General features: G+C 38.0%; 1 protein-coding gene across 3 annotated transcripts in view; it reads left to right on the top strand.

The window, feature by feature from the left end:
* The window catches only part of EMB (embigin), a 122,617-nt gene that overhangs the window by 88,857 nt on the left and 11,535 nt on the right, over nucleotides 1–22,225 (top strand). For 2 of the 3 annotated variants that reach the window (XM_043488930.1, XM_043488932.1), the window contains exons 4-7: nucleotides 7,493–7,573; nucleotides 7,686–7,869; nucleotides 8,332–8,420; nucleotides 18,455–18,582. In XM_043488930.1, coding sequence (XP_043344865.1) covers nucleotides 7,493–7,573; nucleotides 7,686–7,869; nucleotides 8,332–8,420; nucleotides 18,455–18,582 — 482 coding nt within the window. The remainder of the gene's footprint in view (nucleotides 1–7,492; nucleotides 7,574–7,685; nucleotides 7,870–8,331; nucleotides 8,421–18,454; nucleotides 18,583–22,225) is intronic. The other variant, XM_043488931.1, reaches the window with a different exon arrangement.

Genomic DNA, 22,225 nt, shown 5'->3' on the forward strand with positions numbered 1-22,225 from the left:
TGAAGCCTGGCTTGGAGAATTTTGAGCATTACTTTACTAGCGTGTGAGATGAGTGCAATTGTGCGGTGGTGTTGATCATTTTGAGTTACATCCCTAGTAGTTATCTATCTTATAACTGGAAGTTTGTACCTTTTGGCCACCATCCTGTTTCCCTTCCCCCCACCCCCGCCTCTGGTAATCACAGGTCTGATACCTTTTTCTATGAGTGTGTTTGTTTTTACAGTATAATACTACAACACTATTTTAGTTCCTGGTGCATAGTACAGTGATTATATATTTCTCTATGTTTCAAAATGATCAACACTGTAAGTCTAGTAAGTCTACACCATCTGTAGTCATAAAAAGATGTTACATTATCATTGGCTATATTCCCCACACTGCATATTTCTCATCTGTGACTTCTGTATTTTGTAACAAAGTTTATACCTCTTAATCTCTCTCACCTAGTTCTCTCAACCCTCTACCCACCTCTCCTCTGGCAACCATTTGTTTGTTCTCTGTATCTGTGACTATGTTTCTGGTTGGTTGTGTTTGTTCAGTTGTTCTGCTTTTTATATCCCATATAGAAGTGAAATCAGTTAGTAATTTTCTTTCTCTGACATATTTTGGTTTGCATAATACCTCTAGGTCATTCATGTTGCAAATGGAACTGTCTTTTTCTAACTTACTTTGGTTTGCATAATACCCTCTAAGTCATTCATGTTGTTGCAAAATGGCAAGATTTCATTATTTTTTTTGTGGCTGAGTAATATTCCTGTGTGTGTGTGTGTGTGTGTGTGTGTGTGTGTGTACATTGCATCTTCCTTATCAGTCATCTCTTATTGAGCACTTAGGTTGCTTCCATATCTTGGCTATTGTAAATAATGCTGCAGTGGCTATAGGGGTGCATATATCTTTTAGAATTAATGCTTCTTTGTTTTTTGAATAAATACCCAGGAATGGAGTTTCTGGATTGTTTTGTGTTTCTATATTTAATTTTTTTTATATTTAATTTTTTGAGAAACCTCCATAGTGTTTTCCATAATGGGTGCACCGATTCATATTTCTGCCAGTAGTGCCCAAGGGTTCCCTTTTTCCCACATTCTTATCAGTACTTGCTATTTGTTGTCTTTTGGGTAATAGCCATTTTGATAGGTGTGATATCTCACTGTGCTTTTGATTTGCATCTCCCTTTATGATTAGTGATGTTGAACATCTCTTCATGTGCATGTTGACCATCTGTATGCCTTCTTTGGAAAAGTTTCTATTCAGGTCCTTTGCCGATTTTTTATGCAGTTTTTTTATGTTGAGAAAGGTTCATATACGTTTAAAATTTTAAGACTGTATTAGGAAAGAGGTAAATTACTCTATGATTTAAAGAACATTCTTTTTAAAAATATAATTCAGAAACTGAGCAAATAAGTACGGTCTGAGAAATATAGATGTTATGGATGCTTTTATAACACAGTGAAACAGCAGAAATGCATTGTACTTGTGGAGTTTTGGGGAAGTTGAAACATTGTCCATTGAGTTAAATAGACAGACTAGTTTTTTGCTAACCAAAAATATTTCCATGTTAGAGATAAAACTTTTTACATGTTTTCAGTGCTTGTGATTTCCCCACAGGAAGGAAATCAGGCTGCAGAAACACTAGCATATATAAAAAGCAGTGAGATAACAGGGCTTGGAGAGTGACTTGGCAAGAAGAAAGGCTACACTGCACTTTTAGTGGAAGCATTTAGTTGAAAGTATAAATGTTTAAAATATGTTGATCAAGGTAAAATATATTTTCTTTTTCATTTATTTTCTATCTGTATGAGGTGATGGATGTCCCTTAAACCTTTATGGTAGTCATTTCATAGTGTACATAAATCAGAACATTATGCTGTAAACTTATTATAGTGTTATATGGCAATTATGTCTCAAACTGGAGGAGAACCGAATTTTTAATTAAAAATGTTAATCACATCATTCATCTAGTAACACACTGCTGTATTGCTTTGTTGTTTAGTTGCTCAGCTGTGTCCGACTCTTTGCTACCCCATGGACTGCAGCATGCCAGGCTTCCCTGTCCTTCACTATCTCCTGGAGTTTGCTCAAACTCATGTCCATTGAGTCAGTGATACCATCCAACCATCTTGTCCTCTGTAGCCCTCTTCTCCTCCTGCCCTCAGTCTTGCCCATCAGCAGGGTCTTTCCCAGTGACTTGGCTCTTCCCATCAGGTGGCCAAAGTATTGGAGCTTCAGCTTCAGCATCTGTCCTTTCAATGAATATTAAGGGTTGATTTCTTTTAGGATTGACTGGTTTGATCCTTACTGTCCAAGGGACTCTCAAGAGTCTTCTCCAGTACCACAATTCAAAAGCATCAATTCTTTGGTGCTCAGCCTTCTTTATGGTCCAGTTCTCACATCTGTACATGACTACTGAAAAAAACCATAGCTTTGACTATATGGACCTTTGTTGGCAAAGTGATGTCTCTGCTTTTTAATACATTGTCTAGGTTTGTCATAGCTTTTCTTCTGAGGAGCAAGCAGAAGAAGTATATTGCTATGTTATAAATTTGTTTCATCTCTGGTAGTGTTTTCTTTCATTTAAAATCTTGGTTCAATAGTTTGAAAGTGATGAAGTTATTTCCATTGTCATGAGCATTTCACATCTTTGAGAGCTGGGATATACTGTTTATTGGTTATGAGAATCTGGACTCAGCCACACCTAAGTTTGAGAATCTCTGCTATTATTATCTTTATGCTTGATTTTGGGCAAGATAGTCAACCTCTGCTTGCTTTAGCTTCCTCATCCATGAAATAGTGAGAGAATAATGGTACTTAACACTGTAGAACTGCTGTGAAGATTAAATGATATAATTAATATATAACTTTTAGCAACATACATGATAACTTTGTTATATTCCCCAGTGAGATAAATGGTGAGAGGAAAGAAGTGGGTAATTATTCAGCAATTACTATGTTATATGACTACTCCTTTTCTCATGATAGCTCATTTCATCCTTTCTATTGTCTCATAAAATATGTATTGTCCCATTTTATAAATGGGGAAATTGAAGTGTCCAATATACTTTGTTTTGCCCTTCCCCTACAAGAGCCCCTAACATCAGGCCGCTCTCTTGTGAAATGGGGGAATGATTCATATTCTAACTTCCTGCTATGTTGGGAGGCTCCAGTTAACTGCATCACCAAGAAGAGCATGGTGCCCTGGAACCACCTTCTGGAACATAAATATCTCTACACTGCTTCCTGCTAGGAGTGATAATGGCATTGCATCTCCCTGCCAGTTCTCCCCAGGAAAGTTTGTCATCAGCCTATGAGGGGCCAGAGGTATAATGCAAGAATCAAATAGCCTTTTCTGGGTTCTCTGACCTTCAGCATCTCTTGCCCTGCAGCGAGGCCCGGCTCTCCTTACTCTGAACAGGGGAACCCTGCCAGAGTTAAGACGGGCTGAGCGGCATTCAGGATTCAGCAGGAATAAACTCAACTCCGACTTGGGAAAGAGATTCACAGATGTCTACAAAGACTTTATCCCTGAAGCAGAGTTTTGTCAGATATGAAAGGGTGTTTTGGAGATTTGAGTGCTGGTGCATCTATCTGCCACATCTCCTAGACATTTTGACTTCCTGAGACTTTCTTTACAAACTAAGCTTTCCTTTCAAAAATGAAGGAGGGGAATAAACCAAACTAGTTCAGTCTTCTGAGGAGCCATGCGGTACCAGCAAAGGCTGTGACTGCTATGAGCAGAGACTACAGAGACGCAGACCCCTCCATATGTGTGGAATTGTGTAGTGTTTGTCCTGTGGCTGCCGTATTTCACATGGTGTGGTGTCCATGGGCATGGTATCCTTGGAGTTAATCAATGTTGTTGTATATTGCTGAATGAATTACCTTCTTTTTTAAGGCTGAGTGATGTTTCACTGTTTGTATATATCCCATTGTTTTTGTCTGTTCATCATTGATGGATGGATGGGGTGTTTCTATATCTTGGCTGTTGTGATATGAGGTATCCAAAATAGTCAAATTCAAAGAAGCAAGGGCTTCCCTGGTGGCTCAGATGGTAAAGAATCCACCTGTAATGCACGAGACCCAGGTTTGAGCCCTAAGTTGAGAAGATCCCCTGGAGAAGAGAATGGCTACCCACCTTAGTATTCTTGCCTGGAGAATTCCGTGGACAGAGGAGCATGGTGGGCTTCAATCCATGGGATCACAAAGTCAGACACAAGTGAGTGACTGACATTTTCATGGAAGCAAAGTATATAGTGGTAGTTGCCAGGGGCTAGTGGGAGGGGGAAATGGGGAGGTATTAGTCAACTGTACTAAGTTTCAGTTATGCAAGATGAGTAAGTTCTACTATACAACAGTGTGCCTACAGATAAGATGGTAGGTCTCATGGTAAGTGTTCCTTCTATGATTAAAAGAAAAAGAATACCCCCCCTTTTTTTTTGGCAGATGAAAGGTATCTAATCAGAGCAGATAAATAATCCAAGTTTTGCTTTAGAAGGACAACTTTGTTGTTGTTATAGAGAACAAGTAGAAGAGGAACTGTAGTCAAGAGAAGTTAGGAAGTCATTTTTCTGGTCATGGTGAAAGATAATGAAAGTGTAGGGGAGGAAAAGATTTTCCTGGACCCTCTTAGGGGGTCCCTGACTGGGTCTGAAAATTAAACTGAAAAAATTGATTAATAGGAGAAAAGCATGAATATTAATTTAATGTAAGTTTTATGTGACACACATCCTTCAGAAGGAAATGAAGACCCAAGGAAACAGTTAAATCTGCATATTTTTATGCTAGGCTTGATGAAAAGTGGACAGTTGTAGGAGAATATGATAGAGGGTATGAGATACATTTGATAAACTGGGAGAAATTTAGAAAATCCTGTTGTTAGAATTCTTCTATGTGTCCCTTTGTCTTTAGAGATAAAGATGCTCCTTTCCCCCAGGTACGAGAGGGCACCTCTCCATCAGGGTTTTATGAGCTGTTTCAGGAGAGGTGGGCAAGGGGAATGTCAGTGACCTTCCTGCTTCTGCTGTTTTCACAAACTCCTTCAGCTTAAGATATTTAGTATACCAAGGTGCCATATTTTGGGGGTAGCGTGTTCTCAATCTCATCAAAGCCCCACAGTAAGGGGGATTAGAGACAACTGGGCAAATCTGACATTTCAGAGATAAAAATCAACTGAATTCTACTGGATGCGATTTTCTTAGGGGTCAGGAGAAGAGAAGGCTAAGGCATCTCCCTTGGCCCTTTTGAGTTTGAAGAACATTTGGAATATCTAGATTTAGATGCTCAGTAGACAGCTGGAGCTGTGGGCCTGGAGGTCAGGAAGAAAGTTTTGAATGCAGCCAACAGTTTTACAAATAAAGGATATTAGAAATAATAGTTGAGTCCAACCTGGGAAGGTCAAATTGAAAAGTAAAAAGACTAGCGAGCAGAGTCCCAACGGAGACCAACATTTAGGGGTAGTTGGAAGAATTAATGTACACATTAATTAATATACACATTTTCACAATGTTAGGATTGTGAAACAGGAGCAAAGTTAAGGGAATTTCGGGTTTCCCAGGTGGCTCAGTGGTAAAGAATCCTCCTGCCAATGCAGGAGGTACAGGAGACACTGGTTCGATCCCTGGGTCAGGAAGATCCTGTGGAGAAGGAAATGGCAACTCATTCCAGTATTCTTGCCTGGAGAATCCCATGGACAGAGGAGCCTGGTGGGCTACAGTCCATGGGGTCACAAAGAGTTGGACATGACTGAGCGACTCAGCACATAGAGTAGTCTCTGGCAAAATCTGATATTTCGAAGACATCAGACAAAACATGAGCTTGGAAAAGAAGTCATCAGGTTAAATAGGCCATTTTTAACCCAAGAGAAAGCACTTTCTCTAATGTGGTAAGATAGAATATTCTATATTGAAATGAGGGTGTGGGTGAAGATAGAGACTCTTAGGAAGAAGTAGATTTCTTTGACAGACAGGACTAAGATTTATGGCTGTCCTAGAGCGAGGAAAATTTACAGAAAACAGAAGCTCAGGACCAAATACAGCAGATCTAGAAACATTTTCTCCTGTTATTAGTATCTAGTATAATTTGTGCATGTACATATGCTGAAATGTATAAATCTCTTCAGTTTTACCTGACTCATATTTTTTTCTCCTGTATAATTGGATTTTGTTAAGGTCTTTCCATACCTAGGAGTTTTGTTTTGTTTTGCTTTTTAGGCATAAAATTCAATTCAGCATTGTTGGAATTACATGGGTAGTCATTTCAAGCATGTGCTCACTCACAAAGCACTTCACACTAGCTGTACTTCACTGTTCGAAAAACTGCACCTAGCCATTGCTTAAAGAAGCCTTTTTGTAAAGTTTTAAATGTAATTAAGAGTGCTGTTATGCTGTTTTAAATTCAGGTTTTTTTCTTTCTACATTTTGGCTTTGCATTACACTTTCAATGATACTATACTAATGAACATGAGATGGAAAAATGTGTTTCTATAAAGCAATGTCCCCTCCCAAACCCACCCCTTTCCTTCCCAGTTGAAGTAAGCATCACTGTTCTGATTTTTATATAGTCTCTTCCTTGCTTTTTAAAATTGTTTTATCACTTAGGTGTACATCCCTAAATATTATAGTTTATTTTACTTTTTAAAAAATTCATGTTTTAAAATGTTTTCCTATTCTCTGTATTTCCTAAAAACTAGTAATTGGACTGAGAGACTTAAGTTTTAGGGCTCCCTTCCACTTTACTTTTTTTTTTTTTTTGGACAAACTTAATACTTAGGTAATGGGGTGCTCCTCTTCAGGAGACACACAATTCTGTTTTTGAGATGATTTCAGCGATTGATGCAAAATGCCTGTTCCTATGATTTCTGCATTTATTTGTTGGAATTCTATAAAGAGAAAGTTATCCTTCTTTATTATTTGATTACCAGTGGTACAATTATTATAGAAAGAGCAGTGTGCCTACTTGATTTTTTTTTTATTTACCACTGTTCAAAATTTTAATAAGTTGGCTCTACATATCTTCCTAAAGTTTGATATATCTATATATATTGATATTTACATATTCCTATTTATATATAGATATATCACCTAATGGCTTTGCACTGGTATTTCAAATTCAGTGAAAATTCAGAACTGCAGGATGTTTATTTAAATTCTTCTGTCTCACAACTGCATCTTTATCCCATCCCTACAAGTTCTTAAGGATTTAAGAAAACTGGGAATGAGAGAATTAGTATATCACACAAAGTATATTCACAAAACATTCTTGTAGTAACTACCAATAACATGATTAGTATAAGGAGTTAAAACAGTCACATCTCTCTGTCCCCACTAGTTTTTGCTTTTCCAGTTATACTGTTTCTACCCTGTCAAGAGCATGTGGCACTTCTTTAAATAGAACTCTTCCCCCTATATCCTTGTCAGCTAGCAAGAGTTTGAGTAGATTAAGATCATAGAGTTAGGCTTTTGTGATTCCATTACTGTTGCAACAAACCTTTTTTTTTCAGCTATGCCTATGAAAGAAAATAATAAGGGGAACCAAATCTGTGTTGACAGAGGAATAATGCTTCAAAGGAATGTTACATTAGGTAACCGTAGATATAGCACTATTGTTGATTATTTAAACTTTTTATATGTTGCATTTTCCCTAAATGTAACTTTTACATCTTTTTTTTGTTTGTTTTATTTTGTGGCAAGTAGAAAACTCCAGTATGCCAGTAGAAAAAAATATCACTTTAGAAAGACCTTCTAATGTAGAACTCACATGCCAATTCACATCTGGAGATTTGAATTCAGTAAATGTGACTTGGAAAAAAGGTGATACATTACTTGAGGATAATTATCTCGTCAATGCAACGGGAAGTATCCTGTATACCCAATATAGGTGAGTATATAAAATTTTAACCTGTATGGCTAGATGAAATCAGTTAAATTCTAGATACTTTTGCTGACTGAGCATTCTTTCCTTTGCTGTCACTTGAATGTTATGCTAATACTCTAATTTGCACATTTACAGGATTGTTTCTTTTTTAAATTTTTGGTTAATGGCTGAGTCTTTTCATTTTCATTAAGAAGCATTTTTGAGAACTAAGCCTGTATTAATAACATAAATTATCATGAGACAGGTGCTCAGGGCTGGTGCACTGGGAAGACCCAGAGGGATGGGATGGAGAGGGAGGCGGGAGGGGGGATCGGGATGGGGAACACATATAAATCCATGGCTGATTCATGTCAATGTATGGCAAAAACCACTACAATATTGTAAAGTAATTCGCCTCCAACTAATAAAAATAAATGGAAAAAAAAACCAACCAAACAAAAAAATAATAACATAAATTATCTTTAGGGTCGCCGTCATTGACAGCAAACAGATGGGAAGCTATTCTTGTTTCTTTGGCAAGAAAAAGCAACAAAAGGGCACATTTAATTTGAAAGGTCAGTACTAATCATTTATAGAGTAATAATTTTAAGTAATCTAGCGTTATATTCACAGAATTCTGAATCCTCAAATTTTAAAATGATTATTACAATACTAAGAAAGTCATCATATGATTTCCATGGAATTATAAGTGGTGATGGTGAAAATGGAGTTTCCCAGTGTCTTCCCAGTTGAAAATACAGGTTTTAGTTTGAAAGACCAGGCTGCCAGGTTATTTATACATTTCTTGTAGCAGTCTTTTGAATTTATTTATTTATTTAGCTCTCTAAACTCAGAGCTTTCATAATATTCTTCTGGGTGTCTGAGTTATTGCACTCCTAACTTGAGAGATTATGCTTTTGGTGTTCTGTATCAGTGACTCTAGGACTTGAGATTTTAGGGACCTATAAAATTTCAAAATAATAAGAAAGAAAGAAAGTGATGTCGCTCAGCTGTGTCTGACTTTTTGCGACCCCATGGACTGCAGCCTACCAGGTTCCTCCATCCATGGGATTTTCCAGGCAAGAATAGTAGAGTGGGTTGCCATTTCCTTTTCCAGGAGATTTTCCCGACCCAGGGATTGAACCTGGGTCTCCTGCATTGTAGGCAGATGCTTTACTGTCTGAGCCATCAGGGAAGCTCTAAAAAAAAAAAAATAATAATAATAATAATAAGGGGATGCACAAAGGTTGCCTGCTTTTGCTTTAATCAAATAAGGTCAAACCCTAGAAGGTAATCCACAGCTCTCCCTCATGGGAAAAAAAAAAAAAAAACAAGTCAAAGTATTTTACTCTTACCATCATTAAACCAAAACTTTAAAGGTCTTAATCTCATAATATAGACTAGTTGTTCAAATTGGGTAATTATCTTCACAAAAAAATCATATTTTATGATATTAACAGCTTAGTGAATGTCACTGTCTCTGATGGTAATTGGAAAATGCAGTCTGTTGCCATGTTTTGGGCTTTGTTTCATGTTAATTTCCCAGGGCACACGAGAAATTGTTTTTTTATGTTTCCTAAAGATTGTGAAATCTGACTAGCTGCTCTGACAAAATATGGATACTGTCCCCAGAGTCCCATCAATAGCAGGATGGCCTGCTCCATCACTGCCATGATTTCAGATCTTTCCCTCATTCATGCCTCCCTGTAGTCCCTCTGCACACAGACTCATTTCCTTCAGGTGGTTTTGTGTATGTTCCTACTGAATAAATATAATAAACCCTGTATTTATGCACTTTGGTCTTTGCAAAGGCTGAATCTGTTATCATCTTTTGATTATTTTGATCATGGATGTTCTCTTTTAACCATCTTTCCTCCATTTGCCTAATTTAACCTAGTGAATGTTAGATATGTCATATAAATTTCCTTCCCTTATTTCTTTTCTTCCATTCCCTTTTCCTTTCTTCCCCTAGTCTTTTTCTCTGCCCCCTGCAACCATTCTAATGAGCTAACAGATACTAAACATGTGGACACACACACAACCCTAGTAAACAATTTATTATGTCTCCTTTAAATGCATAAAGAAAGGCTAGAGGTCTTGAGGAAATGCCTATCAAATCTTGAGGCTCAAAGTGCCTCCAGGAGATTCAACTTTAAAAATAGCTTTTTCTCTTCATCTAAAGAGGACTGTTTTCTAGAAGTATGTTCTGTCATACCTGTTCAAAGTTTAAATATTAAATTCATTTTTTCTTATTAGAACTCATAATAAATTACTTACTACTTGGAACTGATCATTCTGGCCTCTAATGTGAAGAGAAGCATTTTGATTTTCAATGTACCATGTTTTGGGGACTTTCCTGGTGGCTCAGACAGTAAAGAATGTGCCTGCATTACAGAAGACCCTGGTTTGATCCCTGGGTTGGGAAGATCCCCTGGAGAAGAGAATGGCTACCCACTCCAGTATTCTTGCCTGGAGAATTCCACGCACAGAGGAGCCTGGTAGGCTACAGTCCATGGGGTAGCAAAGAGTCAGACACGACTGAGTGACTAACACTTTAACACTAATAAATTTAATGCCAGTTTTGAAGAAGGCCTCTTGATTTATATCTATTTTGAGTAACTAGGTTGATGCTGGCTTTTGTTAGAAGCACTTACACAAGGTCTAGGTTTGAAATCAAGTGCTTGAGGAATACAAAGAGCCACTGAATATTTACTTTTTTGCTTTTGATAGTTTTCTTGAAACAGTTTATTTTCAGTTTATTAGTTTTAATTGCCCACTTAACAGTGTAAGTTTTAAGTGTGTCCTATATCTTAAAGATTTTATATAGTTAATAATTTAGGCCCTTCCAGATTCTTCTTGGTAAAATAATTGTGTTTATTTAAGGTGACTATTACTTGGAGGAATTATTTCATTTGAGTATAATTTAACAGCATTTGCAGAATAATTCATATTATAGTTGTTTAGATCTTGTAAGACTTCTAGACTAGTGTATATTTTTACAAATATCCTGTATTACTGTTTTTCCATGTGGATTGCTTATGACTTTTCCTAAGAAAGGTTATCTTTTCAATTGAGTGTAGATGAAAAGCCCATTTTATCCTCTATTTGAGCCTATTTTATCCTCTAATTGATGCTCCCCCCCACCAAATTTTGCTATTGACTACATGAGTCAACTAGAGTGCATGCGCCTGAGACCTCCAAACAGTTCATCAGCAAAGTCCCTCTTTCTCCTTTTATGGGAATTGGTTGATTTATTACTGTTGTTTTTCAGTCAGTAAGTTGTGTCCAACTCTTTGTGACCTCACAGACTGAAGCACACCAGGCTCCTTTGTCCTTCACTGTCTCCTGGAGTTTGGTCAAATTCATGTACATTGAATTGGTGATGCCATCTCACCATCTCATCCTCTGCTGCTTCCTTCTCCTTTAGCCTTCAGTCTTTCTAAGCATCAAGGTCTTTTCCAATTAAAATTAGTAATTCCTGCTAAGGCCCACTTAACTTCAGACTCCAGGATGTCAGGCTCTAGGTGAGTGACTATACCATCCTGGTTATCTGGGTCATTAAGACCTTATCTGTATAGTTCTTTTGTGTATTCTTGCTACCTGTTCTTCATCTCTTTTGCTTCTGTTAGGTTCTTACTGTTTCTGTCCTTTATCACGCCCATCCTTGGCATGAAACATTCCCTTGAGGTCTCCGATGCTCTTCAAGAGAGATTGCTCATCTTTCCCATTCTATTGTTTTCCTCTGTTTCTTTTTATTGTTCATTTAAGAAGGCCTTCTTATTTTTCCTTGCTGTTCTTTGGAACTCTGCATTCAGATGGATATATCTTTCACTTTTCTCCTTTGCCTTTCATTTCTCCTCTTTCCTCAGCTATTTGTCAGGCTTCCTCAGACAGCCATTTTGCCTTTTTGCATTTCTTTTTCTTTGGGATGGTTTTGGTCACTGCTTCTAGTACAGTGTTACAAACCTCCATCCATAGTTCTTCAGGCTCTCTGTCTACCAGATTGAATCCCTTGAACCTATTTGCCACCTCTACTGTATAGTCATAGGGGTTTGATTTAGCTCATCCCTGAATGGCATAGTGGTTTTCCCTACTTTCATCAATTTAAGCCTGAATTTTGCAAGAAGGAGCTTATGATCTGAGCCACAGTCAGCTCCAGGTCTTGTTTTTACTAACTCTATAGAGCTTCTCCATCTTTGACTGTACTACAAGATTATAAAAAACCCTGAACATCCCTGATTAGTATGTTGTGGAAAAAAAACGTGCTGACTTTGTGTGTTTGTCTGTTGGTGACAATACAGGGGAAAGCAAAGGTCACACCTGAAGCTTGCAAAGGCTAATATGTCAGTGATTACCTTTCACCGAGAAAGAGCAGTGATGGCCTACCATGTTTTTCAGTAGAAGGTGAAATATTCTAAAGTGGACACTGAAAATTCTATAATAACAATCAGTGTTAAAATCTCTTAGTACCAAGATGCAGAAACTTTGTTGGTAAAGAATAAGTAATAGGACAAAGAACTTCTTAGAAGACATAGTGAGATTTTGAACGTACCAAGTGCTATGAAATCTCTCTTCTCCCAGCCATCTGTCCCACCTGGGAGCATCCAACAAGTCAAAGTAGGGAAGAACAGAATATAGAAACAGTTGGAACTTCAGCTTCAAAGTGTATTGATAGAAGTGTATAGTGTATTAATAGAATGCTAGTTAGCTGGCTTTGACTACATGGAAGAATCTTTTTCTAATTCAATAACACCTAAACATCCTTGAGCCGGAAGTGACACAGGCTGATATTTTCTAGTCCACAAATATGCAAATAGAAATCTCTAAGCTTACAACTCCATAGGGCTTTCATTTCCACCGAGTAGTTCCTAGACCTTACCTTCCCTGACATGTCTGAATCAGCAAATTTACTGTCTTAAAACTTGAATTCTTTCAACCCAAAGAGTGTGTGTCCTACTTTATCCAGAGTTCCATTAAGTCAACAGGACACATTAGAATGCTCTAACACTGTCCTTCTATTCATAAATATTTCTAAACATAAGCAGAAACCCAGAACCAACTTACCTCTGGAGAAGTTTGAATGAATTAGTGTTCCCTGAGTATAGTGCCTTTTCCAATTTGGATGCACATCATTCTTCTCAGCCAAAGAAAGCATACCAGAGCAGTGATTAATGTCATTTGGCTTTTAGTTTAGAGTATCATCAAGGAAACAGAAGAGATGCAAAGAATACAAGATGTGAGTTTTGTTTCCCTGTAGTATCCCTCAGTCACTGTCAGTTATCTGCAGTTAACATTTAACTGGGATGCTTTCATGGCATACCCATGTGTTCCTCACCCAAACCTCATAAAATACCCAGGATTTTCTTGTAAAGCACCCTTCAGCTACCAGTTGTGGCTCCCAAGACTGTGCCTCTTAGAGGCTTACTGCCGACCAATGTATCTTCTGCCGTCTCAAATGTTACCTGTCTTCCACTTTTGATTCTTAGCTTGTGGGTGAATTTCAATATTTCGATCATATTTCAACACACATTCCCCTGCTGAAGCATAGCCTGATTAATTTCCAAAAAGAATCATGCTGAAATTGAGAAGCAGGATAGGTGTCTGGGAGATCCACAAGCTGGGAAAGCAGAAACTGTGCCCTTAACTGGTGCTTAACAAAACCAGTTTCACAGTCTGTCTTCAAAGCACTGCTTGTTTTAAGGTGAGCCTAGCCTGGCTCTAGAAATAACTGTATCAGAGCTACACTATGAAAAAGCAGTGCCAAATATGTACATGTTGTACCTCTCCATGTGGAATTCAAGAAGGGTGGCTCTGTTCCATCTGAGGTTTGTAAAGAACCTTGTGGCTTCAGAAAAGAATCCCTATTTAGCCAAGCTCAAAACTACTTAATCTGCAGGTCTTTCGTTGCTTACTCACTCAGTCATGTCTGATTCTTTGCAATTCCATGGACTGTAGCCTGCCAGGTTCCTCTCCATGGGATTTTCCAGGCAACAATACTGGAGTGGGTTGCCATTTTCTTCTCCAAGGAATCTTCCCGACCTAGGGATTGAACCCATGTCTCCTGCATGCAGGCAGATTCTTTTACCCTCAGCCACCAGGGAAGCCAGTGGCCTCTCCAAAAGTAGAGTTGATCTTTCCCGGTAGGACTTTATCCCTCAAAGTGCTTCTGTGTTCTCATACTCCATTTAGTAGTAAAACCACATCAGCGCTTGGGAATATTGGAATGGAGTCTGATTAGAAAGTGCTACTGAGTTTATGGTGTTTTGTCAGGAGATCCAAGAATAACTCCATTCTTACCTGGTACAGTCATTCCTCTTCACAACAAAATCTCAAATACGGAAACACACACAGAAGAGAGACACCAAAGAAAATAACGTCTCATTATCGGCCAGACTTGGCTGCAAACCTTGCTGAAATCCTTGGGTGGCTTCTTTTTTCTCAGTTAGGTCTTACTAACCTTAAACCAAAGCAGTCACCTACTCTTTCCCAGTCCAAGCTCAATTTGGTACTTATTTCCCCAGATAGGAGGAGAGCCCCTCCCAAACCAGAAAAAAACCATGCTGAGTATGAGAATGAGTTATTTATACCTCCAGATTCCTAGCCCTAGAAAACAAGGCCCAATCTGTGCCCTGGAATATGACCCATCCAGGACTCACTGCCTGCCGCCCAGGACTGAAAAACTGGAGGGCTGAATGAGAGTAGGGAATTTAATACCGAGGTCACCAGGGAATTCAGTCCAGCCACTGCCCAGACTTCTGTTGTCTTCTTCTCCAGTGCCTCGTGAGGAAACTGGCTCTACCATCAGAAAAATGAAACAAAATATGATGTTCTGTGGTTCAATCTAAATTAAACCTTTTAACATTGTGACGTTTAAAGTTATTGTCTTATTTTTTAGGAACTTAAAATACAGTTCTTATGTTCATGTCAGTATGTATGGTCAGTCTTCTCTTGGGTGCTAGCTTTGCTTCTGGTTTTCTTATATGGGTTCTTCTATTAAGAGTGCTGTCTGGATCTACAAATGGCCCTGAAGGGGTAGCCACAGACTGAGGAAATTGAACTGGATAACAAAAATAACTTGATCTAGTAAGAACACTTACATGAGAGATACCCTCTTTACTTTTATTATAAAAAGACACATGTGTATAGTATTTAAAAATTTAACTCACGGTATATCAAAGTATTACTTGCTTTATTCTGCCTTATTAAATTCAGTAGGTGTTGAATGGGCCATTTCCTTTATATTCTTAGGTTTTATAATAATATGTAAAGTCATTATTCAATTTATTCTTTCTGCTCCATATACTACATAGGTCTGGAAACAATAATTTCTTTTTAACTTTTTACCAATTTCATTTCTTTTTATGGAAAGGAGAGGTAATTAGGTCCCCTGATTTAAATTGTTCTAATTTATACTTACATTGTAATTCTTATACAAACAAACACTTATTCATCTGCTTTAGCCAAGGACTTGAATGAGTTTTTCAAGCAGTAGAATTTGTTTTACAGCTTCACAGCAAAGTTTTTAAATATATATATTACTAAAGGATGAATTGGTACCACCACCAGCATCTCAAAGCTACTGTTTTTTCATTCTTCTGGGCCTTGTCCCCTGTGAATTCATTTTTTATTTTCCATCATTTTAATCCCTTTTAATCACCTTTCTCAGATGAGCTGGGTGTTCTGTAAAGGACTCCGTTTGGATGCTTTTCCTCATTCAGGGGTGTTTGTATACATTCTTAAAGTTCTGAAATGAATTCAGATGAACTTCCAGTTCTTTCATTCTATGTTTTATTTCTTCTGTCTTCCACATAGCCTAGAAATCTTTCCTGCACATGCCAATAATCCACGCCATTAAGCTGGCTAATGTAGGAAGGCCATGGGCATTGTAAATTATAAGAAAGCTCTATTAAGAAGAGCAGTACCAGTACATGGACACAACAAAAGTTTGAATTTTGTGGTGCTCACTCTACACCAAGGGCTTTCCTGGTGGCTTAGTGGTAAAGAATCCGCCTGCCAGTGCAGGAGACGTGGATTTGATCCTGGGTCAGGAAGATCCACTGGAGAAGGAAATGACAGCCCACTCCAGTATTCTTGCCTAGAGAATCCCATGGACAGAGGAGCCTGGTGGGCTACAGTCCATGGAGTCACAAAAGAGTTGGACACGACTTAGCAACTAAACCACAACAACTGCTCTATACCAAGCAACGTTACATATTGTGTTCCTGTGTTACAGTAACACTGTAGGGGAGGGTATAATCTACCTGTGTCCTCAACGCTAGTAACACTGAAACTATAATTCTAACTCAGATATTTCCTGGACCTAAATCTTACGTTTGTCACGTCCCTGTCACATTGTGCTGACTAATTCAAACACTCATGATCTGGTCTTTGAAATGGACAAATAATGACCACATTTCCCTGAAAGTCCCTCAGCCTCATGGTGACCAAAAGGGACTATGGGACACTAGTAGCCTCTCAGGAGGAGTGCTCGGAATATTCTCTGGCAAGGTCGGCTCACCAGTTTCTTGTGACTGGGATGACCTCAGTCACAATAGTCATACATGTTTCACATCTCTCCTTCCTCAGGAGCACCCTAGTGGTACTTACTAAGTGCTTATAAACTGTTAGTAGGGGTGATTATAAATTATGATTAGCAGTTCACACATTTGTAAAATTGTACATCATTCCATCTTGTCAAAACAGGTTTCCTTGGTTATAATAGGTATAGTAATCATTGCCTTACAGATTGCTCTGCCATCTTAAGATTTCTGGAACATTTGCACTGGTGATATATCTTTCTCATTTGCATCTCTTTGTTTTTAGCAGTACCTCATTCAACACTATGCTGGGCAGATTTACTTATGAAGGAGAGGGTGATGTGTGCAATTGTATTTAGCCCCATGTGAAACCATAAGGAAAATGGAAGACTTCCCACATTCATCACTATAACATTAATCACCTAAAGACAAACTGTGAAGAAATCCAACCCTATTTTTATCCCCTATACATGTGGTTATGTGGAGGGGTGTGTGTGTGTGTGTGTGTGTGTGTGTGTTAGTTGCTCAGTTGTGTCTGACTCTTTGCAACCCCGTAGACTGTAGACCGCCATGCTTCTCTGTCCATGGAATTCTCTAGGCAAGAATACTGGAGTGGGTTTTCATTCCCTTCTCCAGGGGATCGTCCTGATTCAGGGATCAAACCCTGGTCTCCTGCATTGCAGGCAGATTCTTTACCGTCTGAGCCACCAGGGAAGCCCAAACAAGTGGATATAGAAGTCAGAATTTATTTTCTAGTTATGATTATTTTCCCCTTCCTCATCTTTATAATTCACATATCCATAAAATGCTCAGTTATCTTTGGGTAGTAGAAAGCCAAGAACATTTAGAAAATGTATTTATTCTGGAAACCTAATTTAGCAACTAAAATTGATCTTTCCATTTTCCACCCTGACCTTCCCCAAAATAAAATCTAAAAATAGGATAACAAATGAATAGCAAACAATATCTATAAAATTTGTCAACATAATATTATTAAAATGTACACATAATTTCAAACACTCTCTGCTAGCAAACCAACAAAAAGGAAAAACAAAACACAAAACCTGCTAAAATTAGTAAAAGAAAAAATATCAACAAAAGTCATCTTTGTTGATAAGTCTCTGTCTCCAGTGTAAGTGTACATTCTCTAATACATCCCTTGAGGCCCATCAGAAGGAATTGATTTCATCATGGAGGCTACTGGTTGACCTTTATTGCTTTGCTTATGTTGTTCTGTTTTAATTTTCTTACCAGATTATTCTGGAGAAGGAAATGGCAACCAACTCCAGTATTGCCTGGAGAATCCCATGGACAGAGGAGCCTGGAGGGCTAGAGTTCATAGAGTTGTAAAGAGTTGGACATGACTGAAGTGACTTAGCACACATATACCAAATTATTCATACCGTTAAAACTTAATTTTTCTAAATTCAGTACTCAGTTTTAGTCTGTTACTAATGGCATCTGCTTCTAACTTTATGAAATATGATGATCGCAGTGACTATTAGGTGTTTGGTTTGTTTTTTTTTTTAAACAAAACCACATGTAAGAATTTTTCATCTCATTTTCTTTCTTTCTTTTCTCTCTTAAATTTCCATTGTTTGTTTCTCATCTTCTCACCTTCTCCAACCCTTTTCATAAATTTGTATGAACTAAGAATTTTAAATCCTAAAAATTTATCTCCTTACTTAAGTGCCATCTAAGGGTAAACTTTAAGAGAAATATTTGTTCTAAAGTAATTTAGTAGGTGGGATGAAAAAATAGACTTGAAAAACATGAAGTTTCTTTCGTATCCAAAGTATGTAACAGTTTATTACAATATTTATAACTGTTATTGGGCTCATAATAGAAGACCTTTCTTCTGTTTCTATACTACTGACAATTACGTTACACTACATACCTACTACAATGGTCTGTCCTAACTACTGTACATTGATTCATTTTAGATAGAACTAAAACTACAGAAAGAAAATCATATATAAATGAAAAAATGAAAGGATAAATTCTATTCAACTTAAATACATCCCCCCATTCAGACTTTTTTAGTAATATGTATATTTCTACATTTTCCTTAGTTCCTGAAGTTAATGGAAAAACCAAACCATTGATCACTTACGTGGGGGATTCAGTTGTCTTGATGTGTAAATGTCAAGATTGTCTTCCTTTAAATTGGACCTGGTACGGTGGCAATGGGAGTGTACAGGTAAGATAATATTTCTTTGGCTTACAAAATAAACACACTTATTTGATAAGTAATAAGATTGCATTATACTCAAAGTTATTAGGACTATTTCTACTTCTCTTATCTTCTTCTTAAATACATGATCATGGAGAAAGAGCAGTGATGAATGGAGTTGTTTCATGTTTTTAGCACTTTACATTATACATCTGAAGATACTCCCAATGTTTCATTAGCTGGTACTTTGTTTTTACATTTAGCAATTTATTTAAATTCACTGAAAGTTACAATTCATTTTTAGTTGATAAGCTTAAGTATAACCCCAACAGAAATGATTCTTTTTTCCTTATCATTTCATGAAAGTAACTTGAAAAAAAAAGATGTTATCTTTCCTTCTTCTGTCTCTGGAAACATTTGTGATGGAATGCAATATAGTGGCACTATTTAAGGAAAGAATGAAAATTAGGTAACTTAAACTTAGGTTTTGGGTTCTTTTAGAGTCATTGACCTCTGTTAGGCCTCCAGGGACCTAAGGGAAGCCAGATACTTTAAATTCCTACTAAAAAATGAATGACTTTTCAAAGACCTGATATTAAGAAAAACATGCTGCTGCTAAGTGCTTCAGTCCTGTCTGACTCTCTGCAACCTAATGGACTGTAGCCCACCAGATTCCTCTGTCCATAGGGATTCTCCAGGCAAAAATACTAGAGTAGGTTGCCATGACCTCCTTCAAGGAATCCTCCCAACCCAGGGACTGAATCCAGGTCTCCTGCATTGCAGGCATATTCTTTACTGTCTGAACCACCAGGGAAGCCCAAGAATACTGGAGTGGGTAGCCTATCCCTTCTCCAGGGGAACTTTTGGACCTAGGAATTGAACCGGGATCTCCTGCATTGCAGGTGGATTCTTTACCAGCTAAGCTACCAGGGAAGCCCGCATATGTCATACTAGACAAAAAATAGACAAATCTAATTATATTGAACTTTCAGAATACAGTCTGTGCTTCTTTCCATCTTACTAAGTATCTCTCAATTTAGCCCCAAGCATGGATCATATTAGGATATAAGAAAAGTGCAGCGAAGAGAGTACAAGTCAAAACTTTAGGTCAAGTGTTTTTTTAAATGTACATGAACCATCTGCATCAGACTCTACCTGTGGTGCCTACTAAACATGCAATGCTTTGATTTATCAGCCCTGAGGTAGAGAGATCACAGGCAATGCTGTGCACAGGGAGCCAGGTTGATATAATTTTTGGCAAATAATAAAATCACAGTTCTTCATCAGATAATCTCCAAGAATACTTGTATTCTGATTAGAATTTATTGATCACTGCAGTTGAATGATAGAGCAATGAAGGCAGCAAATGGCATAAGAATAAAAGTTAATTTAAATAGATTAAATAAATCAGCCCCCAAATAGCTTGGTATGGATCTTAAAAGACTGAAGAAAACCCAGTGAATTCCAGAAACCGAATTGACTGAAAAACAGAGAAATTGAGCTTTGAAAAGACAGAAAGTATACAAACCACCTTCTTTACCAGACTCACAGGAAGGTCTACTAGTCCTTCTACATCAGCTTCAAAGGCCTGAAGATTTCCGTTCCAGTCTGAGGAGCTCCCAGTGTCAAGAACCAGGGAGCTTCCTTAATAGGAATGATCAATTTAGTAGCTTTATTAACTTAATAGTTGATTTAATGAATGTATACCTGCACTTGTGAAGGAGGAAGTACTTTGAACAACTAGTCAGGGATTCTAACATGAAGCCTGGAAGACTGGAATTTTCCTGTATGTCTACTTTCAATAGAATATTTACCCATGATGACTTGCATGCTGTAGTTTCAAATACTCAGTGCTAAGCACTTAACGAAAAGTATCCTTTTCCTTTGTTTGCTACCTCTGAAAGGTCAAACTCTGATAAGAATTGAGCTATGCAGCAGTTCAGTTCAGTAGAGTTGCTCAGTCTTGCCCAACTCTTTGCGACCCCATGGACTACAGCACCCCAGGCATCCCTGTCCATCACCAACTCCCAGAGCTTACTCAAACTCATGTCCATTGAGTCAGTGGTGGCATTCAACCATCTCATCCTGTTGTCCCCTTCTCCTTCTGCCTTCAATCTTTCCCCAGCGTCAGGGTCTTTCAGTTGAGTCAGTTCTTCACATCAGGTGGCCAAAGTATTGGAGTTTCAGCTTAAGCATCAGTCCTTTCAATGAACACTCAGGATTGATTTCCTTTAGGATGGACTGGTTGGATCTCCTTGCAGTCCAAGGGACTCTCAAGAGTCTTCTCCAACACCACAGTTCAAAAGCATCAATTCTTCTGCACTCAGCTTTCTTTATAGTCCAACTCTCACATCCATACATGACCACTGGAAAAACCATAGCTTTGACTAGATGGACCATTGTTGGCAAAGTAATGTCTCTGCTTTTTAATATGCTATCTAGGTTATTCATAGCTTTTCTTCCAAGGAGCAAGAGTCTTTTAATTTCATGGCTGCAGTCAGCATTGGAGGTGATTTTGGAGACCCCCCCAAATAAGGTCTCTCCCTGTTTCCATTGTTTCCCCATTTATTTGCCATGAAGTGATGGGACTGGATGCCATGATCTTAGTTTTCTGAATGTTGAGTTTTAAGCTAACTTTTTCACTCTCCTCTTTCACTTTCATCAAGAGGCTCTTTAGTTCTTTACTTTCTGCCATAAGGGTGGTGTACAATCTGCATATCTGAGGTTGTAGATATTCCTCCCAGCAATCTTAATTCCAGTTTGTGCTTCATCAAGTACAGCATTTCTCATGATGTACTCTGCATATAAGTTAAATAAAGAGGGTAACAATATACAGCCTTGACGTACTCCTTTCCCAATTTGGAACCAGTCTGTTGTTCCATGTCTGGTTCTAACGGTTTCTTCTTGACCTGCATATATATTTCTTAAGAGCAGGTAAAGTTGCCTGGTATTCCCATCTCTTGAAGAATTTTTCACAGTTTATTGTGATCCACACAGTCAAAGGCTTTGGCGTAGTCAATAAAGCAGAAGTAGATGATTTTCTGGAACTCTCTTGCTTTTTTTATGATCCAATGGATATTGGTAATTTGATCTCTGGTTCCTCTGCCTTTTCTAAAGCCAGCTTGAACATCAATAAATTCACGGTTCATGTATTGTTGAAGCCTGGCTTGGAGAATTTTGAGCATTACTTTACTAGCGTGTGAGATGAGTGCAATTGTGTGGTAGTTTGAACATTCTTTGGTATTGCCTTTCTTTGGGATTGGAATGAAAACTGACCTTTTCCAGTCCTGTGGCCACTGCTGAGTTTTCCAAATTTGCTGGCATATTGAGTGTAGTACTTTTAACAGCATCATCTTTTAGGATTTGAAATAGCTCAACTGTAATGCCATCACCTCCACTAGCTTTGTTCTAGTGATGCTTCCTAAGGCCCCCTGACTTCGCATTCCAGGATTTCTGGCTTTAGGTGAGTGATCACACCATTGTAGTTATCTGGGTCATGAAGATCTTTTTTGTACAGTTCTTCTGTGTATTCTTACCACCTCTTCTTAATGTCTTCTGCTTCTGTTAGGTCCATACTATTTCTGTCCTTTATTGTGCCCATCTTTGCATGAAATGTTCTCTTGGCATCTCTAATTTTCTTGAAGAGATCTCTAGTCTTTCCCATTCTGTT

The sequence above is a fragment of the Cervus canadensis genome, chromosome 16, assembly GCF_019320065.1.
Source record: "Cervus canadensis isolate Bull #8, Minnesota chromosome 16, ASM1932006v1, whole genome shotgun sequence".
Classification (NCBI taxonomy): domain Eukaryota; kingdom Metazoa; phylum Chordata; class Mammalia; order Artiodactyla; family Cervidae; genus Cervus; species Cervus canadensis.